The 9900-nt window shown below is 34.1% G+C and overlaps 2 protein-coding genes across 4 annotated transcripts in view; both read left to right on the top strand.

Moving 5' to 3' along the window:
- The first annotated feature begins 1447 nt into the window (after positions 1-1447).
- Positions 1448-5515, top strand: LOC132187234 (BTB/POZ domain-containing protein At3g49900-like). Of its 3 annotated transcripts, none has more exons than XM_059601477.1 (4): positions 1448-1630; positions 1755-1824; positions 3463-3984; positions 4651-5515. In XM_059601477.1, exons 1-4 carry the CDS (start codon positions 1491-1493, stop codon positions 5368-5370), a joined length of 1452 nt encoding a protein of 483 aa, XP_059457460.1. In that variant the 5' UTR covers positions 1448-1490; the 3' UTR covers positions 5371-5515. The 3 variants fall into 3 exon arrangements, with proteins under 3 accessions (XP_059457460.1, XP_059457458.1, XP_059457459.1); XM_059601475.1 differs by having other exon boundaries at positions 1742-1824; positions 3518-3984; XM_059601476.1 differs by having other exon boundaries at positions 1545-1630; positions 3518-3984.
- A 2306-nt stretch (positions 5516-7821) lies between these two features.
- Positions 7822-9900, top strand: part of LOC132186511 (adenylyl-sulfate kinase, chloroplastic-like) — a 2244-nt gene continuing 165 nt past the window's right edge. The window contains exons 1-3 of the mRNA XM_059600492.1: positions 7822-8182; positions 8485-8628; positions 9733-9886. Coding sequence (XP_059456475.1) covers positions 8005-8182; positions 8485-8628; positions 9733-9886 — 476 coding nt within the window. The 5' untranslated portion in view covers positions 7822-8004. The remainder of the gene's footprint in view (positions 8183-8484; positions 8629-9732; positions 9887-9900) is intronic.

Here is a 9900-nt window from a genome sequence, read left to right as displayed (position 1 = left end):
AGGGTTTCTGTGAATTTATAGTGCAAATGCTATCCAGTAACAACGGTGCCGTATTTGTGCTAGGGTTTTGTGCGCGTTAGGGTTTCAATGTGGACCTGTGTGAGCATTGCTTAGTCCTGACTCATTGTTCAAGCCCATATCTTATAAGCTTTATGAGTTTAGGTTTTCAATTGAAGGCCCATATGTCTATTGGACCTTCGGTCATCCTTCAAGAGTGATGTTTTTCACAGTTCTTTTATATTATTTTTAGATGCAACTTTATTTTACTCCCCTTAAATGTCATGCATTTTGTAAACATCTTTTTAAAATTTAAAAATTCACTTTAATGTATCAATTTTTCGAATTTTTTCAATTAACACATCTGTTACGATTTTCTGTTAAATCCTGAGGGGTATAAAATTCTTAAAATGCCCTATTTTTTATTAAAAATTTATTTATTATTTAAAAAAAATTCCTGACCTGCTAGTTCACTGGTGGATCCAACCCATCCGCCTTGTGACCCACGGGTCACACACACACATATATATATAAAATGACCTGCCATGGGTCACTTTTTTATTTTATTTTTTAATTTTTTTTATAATAATAATAATAATATTTTTTTTTGTAAATAAGGGTAAATTTATATTTTTTTCAAAAAATTTCAGGAGTATAAAAGGTATTTTTACCCCTTTTGCCGTCTGATTTAACCCCAAGTTTTAACAGAATTGGGTAATTGAAAAATATCAAAAGGTCAATATATCAAAATGAGACTTTTTAAACTTTAAAGGAGTGTTTACATAAGGCGTGACATTTCATGGGGGGTAAAGTGAAATTGCCCCTTATTTTTATCTTGTAAAATTGACGTGGTTTTTAAAAGGAGAATGCTATGTGTTCTTTTTGTATTAACTGAATATTATTTTTTTTAAATGAAGTGAGAGAAATAAGTGCCATAATAATTTCAAAAGATAAATGATATGGTTTTTCCTCGTGTTCTACTCGTTCTAAGTGAATATTATTTTTTGTTTTTAAAAAAATAATATTCATGTAATACCAGAAAAACATTAAGAGAACTCCAGAAAGAATCATAGCATTTCTCATTTCAAAAGCCACACTACCCTATCTACCAAAGCCTCTATATGTTTGTCTCGGTGGCGTGTCTACTTTTTAATAGATAACATTTTTCAAAGCGCCAATGTTCCATAATTTTAGAATTCACAATTTCAAATCTTGATCCAATGAAGATTACTAGATTTTCCTTAGAAGCAATTTTGCAAGCTCCAAGACAGACCTGGTCCAAATGACCATATATACCAAGAGAATTTCAAAAAAACAAATAATAGTGATTGAAGGAAGAGTTAAGGCTAGCATTTATGAGTCATCACATGCATGCCATTAATACCTCCACCAATTCATTACCCAGCATGGAATTTCTCACCTTCCCAACTGTAACAACAACAACAACATAACATCCACATTACTCTGGAATAGGAAGAGAAGCTAAGAAGAGAATGAAGGCTTGGAAACATCTGGGAGTTGTAGAGACAATACATGAAGAAAAAGAATACGAATATTCCTCCTCCACCTCCCCTTCTCTCTCCCCAACTATCTCTTCTCCTCCCACACCTCTCCATACTAGAGTACAGGCATGGTATGTATATATATTTCCCATTATTTTCCTTTTCTTTTTTTCTTCTTTTCTTCTAGTGTTTATATATCAGTTTCACTGTTCCAGAAAAACTCTCTGTGATATTTGAATCAGTTATGTTAACCAGGTCGCTGGCATGGGGGCAGAAGACAGACATCTTGATAAACGTTCATGGAAGGTGTTTTCATCTGCACAGGGTTAGTTGTGTTGCTTGAGATCTACTATATTTTCTTCTTGAGTTGGCCGGTGACTTCATGTTTTCTTTTCTAAGGAAGGTTGGCGATCTAGATTTTTAGCAATTTTGTTGTTCCGATCGCTAGTAATTCAAACAACAAAATTATTAAAAATATCTGTTCGTCTTAAGAAAAGAAAAAAAAAAAAAAACCAAGATTTGTTCTTAATTTTCATTAATTTTATAGTTAAGGTCATAATAGATAGTACTACACCAAGTACATCATTGTGAATAATTTCATATGAAAAACTGTACATGACCAAGCAGTTGTTTGTTGGTTTCTGTGGAATTTTTGAGATTGAGAATCGTCGTTATTGGTCTGTTCGAATTTTTATTAAAAAATTAGACAATTTAAGAGATAGAAATTGTGACGGCCATTATCCCGGACAGTCAGATGGCCCCGCAATCCCATTTTTAAGGCTTTTCATTAATTGGTCACAAAAATTCAAAAAACCTAATCATAAATAAGAAAATTGGTCAATTTATTTATTTTTTATTTTTTTTAAATGAAAAGTAAAAATTATTTGGCTAGCTGTTTATTTTGAGAAGGGCAAGGCTTACGTGCGGTAGTTCAAAACTACCGCACCATGCTGTAGTCCAAACTGCACCGTTTGGTGCAGTTTTGGGCAATAAACAAATAGTTCTTTTAAAGAAAAAGAAAAAGAAAAAGAAAAATATTTAAAAACTAAAAGTATTAAAAAAATAGAAGAGAAAAAAAAAATAAAAAAAATAAAAGGGGTGGAGCCACCCCTTGGCCAAAATGAAAAATATTTTTAATTATTAGTTTTTTATATTTTTAATTCTTAAATAATTGTTTGTTATATTTTTAAAAAAACCTATTTTTTCCCAGCCCAAAACTGCACCGTTTGGTTCAGTTTTGAATTTTTCCTTCTCAAAACTGCACCAAACGGTGCAGTTTTGGACTACTGTATGGTGCGGTAGTTTTGCACTACCGCACCTAAGCCTTGTCCTTTTGAGAATAACTTATATAGAGAGGTTACACAAAATGTGAGTTTTGTGCAATCAATCAGAAGTTGACACCTAAGCCAAACTTACCAAACTTAAGTTTAAAAAAAAAAAAAAAGTTTTACGTACACCTAATTATATCACATATGAAATAAAAAATTAATTGTTTATATAATAAAAAAAAAAAAAAAAAAATTGAAGGGGTGACTAGGGGTGGCGGCGCAGCCACTCCCATGGCCTAGGGTGGCAGAGTTTTAAAAATTCTGTTTTTTTTTTTTTAAATTAATTTTTTTTATTTTATTTAGAGTATATAATCTGGTGTAGTTAAGTTTTTATTTTAAATATAAGTCTAATGAAATTGGATGATGTGTCAACTTCTTATTAGTGGCACAAAATATTATTTTTGTGCAACAAGTGCACCCAAGTCGCTCTCAGCTCACTTATTTTTCCCTTGTTTAATGGTTGGTCTAGATTCATTTCTTGTGTCCGGAATTTTCCAGTGAAATTTTCCTTATTTATTATATGATTCTTACTTGCCATAAAAACTGAAAGCCATTTAGTAGGTACGTAATTAATGAGAAAACAGTGGTCACTTATGACATGTCTCAATTCTCATGTTTCTCAATGCTGTTCTTAGGATGCTCTCACATCAAGAAGCACCTACCTAAAACGGGAATTCATGGGAATTTCAGTGTTCACACTCTCTCCACCGTTAAAAATAACGGCCGAAACATTTGCTCTCATAGCGGACTTCTGCTACGGGACCAACATCGTCATAACACCGTTCAACGTCGCGGCTCTTAGAACGGCAGCCGAGTTGCTAGAAATGACGGAGTCTAACGACGAAGGCGAGGAGAACCTGCTGCAAATAACGGAGACGTACTTCTATCGAATTATCGCCGTTAATCGAGAGTACGCGTTAATAGTGTTTCGCTCGTGCCTTTCTCTACTTCCCGAGGCCGAAACGACAGCGTATCTTGTGAGTCGGTGTGTTGAGGCATTGAGTTCGGTGGAGGATGACGGTAGAGGCCACAATGTTGCTTGTTTTGACGATGTTATACCGATGTCCCCCGAGGATTTTCTAATAGTCACCGACTCCATGCATCGTCGATTAACGAGCCATGACGTTCTTTATAGGACCGTTACTCTTTATTTCAAGGTCAGACATTGAGGCATGTATTACTCTACTCTCTCTTATTAATTATTATTACCTCTCTACTTGATTTAGTCATTTAATTGGAATTAAGGACAAGAATCCATTATAATTCTTTGGATATCACATAAATTTCTTTAAATCTTAAATAGTATTTTCAAAATAAATATTTGAGATGCTGTTATATTAGTTTTAATCATCTTTATTAACTCGTATTTATCATCTCAATATTTTATCATATATTACATGGTATGTGAAAATAATGTTTGAATTTGAGAAAATCTACATTATTGAATGTTACATAATTATAGAGAATCTTATTACGAAATTAGAAATAAATTATTTTTTAATAATAGATTTTATGGAAAAATACATTTACCAAATTACCATCAATATCTAACTATCATTCTTTTTGCAATACCTCTCAATATTTTAATTTTTGCAATGTCTCATCAAAATTAAAAAATTTGTAATGTAGATGTCGGATTTATGAACTACTTTTTCAATCACTCACCTGTTAAGGTTTTTCATTAATTCAAATTACTACCAAGTGAAATGTCATATAATTTATAAAAATACAAATATATTATTATTTTAAAAAAATTATAAAAGCAAAAAAAAAACTAAAGAATTTTGTAGTGATATTTAATAATTTATTCATATTATGGGCAGGGATATAGTGGGAAGCTTACGGAGGAGCAGAAGACCCATATATGCAATTCCATTGACTGTAACAAGCTCTCACCTCAACTCCTCTTAGAGGCGGTGCAAAACCCAACAATGCCAATAAGATTCATGGTCCGAGCCATGTTGATGGAGCAGCTTAACACCCGCCGCTCTATTCTCTCCGCCACTGACCGCACCCAACCACCTCGCAGGCAACGGATCATCAACGAGCACCCCACAACCCTTGGCGCGATCCTTCAGCGTGAAAAGGCGGCTCGCCAGGCGGCGCATCTCAAGGCCGCGATGGACGCCACCAGCTCCCGCATCGAGAGCCTGGAGAAAGAGCTGAGCGTCATGAAGAAGCTCTTGAACGAGCCCGATACGCAGAGGAGCATAATGGGGTCGGCTCGGTCTTCCAGCTTCCATTATGGCGGCGGCTCAGAGAATAAGATAGAGAGAGTTGATAGAGGATCGGCGAGCTTGCGGTTTTTTGTGAGAGGAGGAAGAGGGTCTTCGTCGTCGTTGGAGGCCTCGAGTACTGATCTTGCAGAGACTCCAAGAACAAGGAAGAATATGAGACAACGGTTGATATATGGATTAAAAACTGCATTTCGGGTACCGAAGTTGTCAGCATCCAAGAACGAGTTTGAGAGTAGAAAGTCAAGCAGGGTGGATCAAATGGGAATCAGAGACGAAGATGAATATGGGGATGTTATATATTTGTAAACCATGCATGCACCCAGAGAATTTACTTTCACATTTCTTCGTCTTCTTCTTCTTCTTCTTCTTTCTTCTTTTCTCTTTGGTGGATGTTTAATTTGATACGTGTATGTAAAAACTTTTATTAAATATTGTTCTTATTCTTTTACAAGTTTGAGAAGGGCATAGCCAAGATTTGTTGTCTTAGTCATCAAACTTCCAAATCTAAACAGCTAAATTTGCGTCTCTCTTTGCATGTTCAATCTTGAAAGATCCCAAAAGATGCTTTTTTTCCTGAATTTCATCTACTATATGACCATATTTGATTCCCGCTTTGACCGCATCTACAATTTGTACTCGTTTCTCTGTTAACTTTCACTGCACATAAAGCAGCTAAAGCTTCCGCACACTACAAAAATTTGCCACGTGGAAGGTGACGTTTTTAGCTACCAAAAAAAAAATTGTCATTATTAAATTAGTGACATTTTAAAAATGACTTCAAACATAGTGCTTGGATTCAAAATTGAAGATGTTTAAACAGTAAAAATATCGCTACAAGGCGACATATTTTCTCGCATATCATCTTTGGGAAGGCAACTTATGAATAGTGTATGTCACCTTCCACAAAGTGATATTGGCACTATTCACACGTTGCGCAACAGTTTTTTTGTTATACTGCAAGCTGGCAATACTATTTTTTTCATGGTCCCTTACCAGTTACTATAATACTAATTCCAATACACCCATGCCTCTTATACACAATTACATCCCCAATTAATTTACAAGTTACAAATGGTTTATACGACTAATTAACTATTCACTTAAAATACATCGTGTCTAAAATAAATATTATAATAAATGAGAATAAATATTCCTAACATAATTAATAATTTTGCTGGATTTTGTTCGTCATGCATGTACGTCCACATTACTGTACGTCCAGTCAATTATCAGTCAAACCACGCTTGTTTGCTTTCTTTTCTTTTCTTAACCAGAAGAAAGTTTTCAATAGAACTCTTCTCCTCAAATCCGGCCACCTTAATTTTCTCTCTAATAATCTTCAAACTTTTCAGATAAAATAAACCAACCATAGGACTCAGAATTCATATAATTGCTAAAGGAAATGATTTACCGACACTGGCCTGATCTTATTAATTAATTAACCTGAGACCTGTTTGGTCCCCATCTCCAGACAGACATGCGGATTGATGTCACAAGGTACCTACTATATGTCCCTTGGTAAGTTACGCTAATTAGGTCTCAACTATGTACCAAAAAGTCCAAGTAATAAGGTTGTTGAAGCACGTGTCTAATGATATAATGTCCGTATAGCCACAGGTGTCATGCATGGATGATCCATATGGCTCCTGATGTTCCCGATCGAAATGATAGGAACGATAATAACACTACAAGGAAAAAGAACAAAGATAAAAACTATTTTTTATTAAAAAAAAATCAATAATAGACTCAATGCTTTAATCATGAAATTAAATAAGGTTCAAGATAAGCTTCATTCTTTCCAAAAAATAAAAAAAGTTCAAGATAAGCTAGCCTTATATAGGCTACAAATACTAAGATTGTGATCCTCTACGCGCCTAGTTATTGCAATTAGAGGTAATGATGATTTTGGATTTTGAAATTGTAATTCTTATTTTTAGTAAATAAAAAAAAAAAAAAAAAAAATTATAGTTAAATAGTATTACATATTCATATCAGACTTGCTAATCATTTTGCCATGAAATTTTCATCTCATACATTATTTAGTTTATTCTATTATTTATCTATAGTTGGTGATGAGAAAAAATATTTGAAAATATAATAATAATAATAATAATAATAATAATAATAACATATAAGGCAATTAGATCCGAATAAATCAAAAAGAGTTTCCCAATAGTGAAATCCAATACCATTACAAATATAGCAAATATAAATAAAAAACATAAATTACAAATCCAGCAAACATAAAAATAAAATGGATTGCGTTTGTAAGACGTGAGGTATGACTTTTAGATGATAGTAGAACGAAAAAAGAAAAAAGAAAAAAAAAAGCCCCTAACATAATCTAAAGGTCAAAAACTTATCAAATCCAAAACGAATTTAATTATTTTCATACTTAAAAATCGTTATCCGCATCTACATATACGGATCAAAAAATGAGATGGATTTTAAAAATATTATTTGATCAAAATTCAGTAATGATCAATCACAAAGTCAATAATAATTTTAAAAATCACGTCATTCTTAGAGAAACACAAAAATGACACTTATAATATTACTCAATAATTTGTTATGCGAATAACGAATAGCGAACAAATACGGATAGGGATATGATGTGATTTTCACCCTACCCCGGGGCATATTGCATTTCCTTAAACCGACAATTATTGAAATAGGTCGGAGAAAATTTTATATCCAAGTATAAAAACACAACTCTCAATCACGTTCCAATATAAAAACATAATTAGGATAATTTTGGTTATAAATACACTACGTCCTCATTGGACATGCCCCTCTCCACCATCTCTCTCTCCCTCCGTCGGTCGCCCTGTCACGCAACTCAACTCATCCATTTGCTTTAAATGTTACGCTCACCGTAACACCATGTTACTCCGCCCGTAATCTTGGCGCCGGGTTTGTTATTCATCCAACGCTTCAGAAATGGCCGCGATACAAGGAGCCGGACCGTTTTCGCCGTCGCCGTTAGCCAAGTCAAGATTTGCGAGGATCGTACTGGAGACTAATGCGACTAGAATTGGCCTCCACGGCGTCGATTTCAGATCGAGCTTTCTTAAACCGATCAAAGCAATGGCGAACGACTGCGGCGCTGCCGTTTCTGGTATGCTCTTCAATATCATGTTTCTTTGGGCTCAAATGGAATTTGAAGCAATGATTGTTCAAACTAACCGAAGTTGTTAAAAAAATTTACTGGGGGTTAATTTTTTTGTCAAGCTATTCTTTTCGACTGGTAGGTAGGCTTCTGGTTGAAGAGCGTGGACACAAAAACGAGGTCGTTTTGTTATATTAAATATCTTATATGAAATGCACGGCGTTTTGATTTTGACTTCTGAGTTTTATGATTAATCAGGCAAATTTTTAAGATCAATTTAGGGTTCTAATTTGAAGCAATTATCTAACTAGGTAAGAATCTGAGCCAGATGGCGAAAACCGTAGGGAAGGCGACAAACATTGTGTGGCACAAATGTTCAGTGGACAAATGTGACAGGCAACAGCTGCTTGAGCAAAAGGGATGTGTGATATGGATGACCGGTCTTAGTGGTTCAGGTTTGTGATAATGATATCAGATTCCACTTTTGCTTTTATGAATCGTTGAGTGGTGTTTGTGCTGGCAACTGCTGGTGATGGATGATGTTTTTTAAGGTCTTAGATTTAAGTGGAGACATGTACTGTGTAATGCATAAGCACACAATAAAGTCCTTATCTTCATATTACTTTTATGGGCTTTGTAGTTTAAAAGTTATATATGCTTGCAGAGCGAGATAATGCCGATATCAATTGCATATGCAAAATTAGCACTAAGGAGAATTTTGCTGATGTTTACTTTATCTTTGTGAACCCTTTCTTTTTAAGTATTGATTTGTTAAGTTTCTGAAGGAATTATGCTAATTCCACTTCAACATGGCGTAGAGCCTTGTGTGAAACAGAGTTGCAAAATGCATGGACTCTTTCACTTGATCATAGGTTGAGCAGCTCCTTTCTTATTAGCTTAAAATTTTAAAATAAGTTATGATTTAACATGGTATTTGAGCAAATGTAATGAGTTCGAACCTTATCTTTGTCATTTACTTTTTATTTCAATTAAATATTTTACACATTAAGCTTCACTTATTAAGGAAGAGTTTTTTCATTTAAAAAAAAAAAAAAAATTAAGGGAGAGTTTGAGCCACATATGAGGGGGAGTAGAATAGTAACAAAATTATTAAATTCACTATTTCATACTCTTAAACTTTTGGGATAAATTCTGATTTAACATTATTGGCATCCATTGTGATCTAAGGTGAAAATAAAAAATTGAAAAATATTGTAACAATCTCTATTAGGTATTGGAAAGTTTGAGTAATTAAGTATTTTAAAGACCTTCGCTGACTCAGTAATCATCTCTGAGTGTGATCAGATTCATCACTCTTATGCATGCTGACTCAGTAATCATCTTTGAGTGCAATCAGATTCATCATTCTAATGCCAATCTTTCTGGTAACCAATTAAAATTGGAAGTGTCGGTGTCTAACATCTGTAGGACTTGAAATGTTTCTGGATCTTATGTGAGTCAGCATAGTTTACAACTATTGATACTACTCTCTTATGCTACCGCTGTAATCCATATTGTCACATTCTCTCTCTCTCTCATATATTGGATTCTAATTAAAGGAAAAAGCACTCTGGCATGTGCTTTGAGTCGAGGCTTGCACGCGAGAGGAAAGCTGACCTACATTCTTGATGGTGACAATGTTCGGCATGGTCTAAACAGTGATCTTGGTTTTAAAGCAGAAGATCGTGCAGAAAACATACGAAGAATTGGTGGGTGTTTATTAAGTT

The sequence above is a fragment of the Corylus avellana genome, chromosome ca7, assembly GCF_901000735.1.
Source record: "Corylus avellana chromosome ca7, CavTom2PMs-1.0".
Lineage (NCBI taxonomy): Eukaryota > Viridiplantae > Streptophyta > Magnoliopsida > Fagales > Betulaceae > Corylus > Corylus avellana.
Note: the sequence above shows the minus strand (reverse complement) of the source record. Positions and strands in the feature narration are given on the sequence as shown.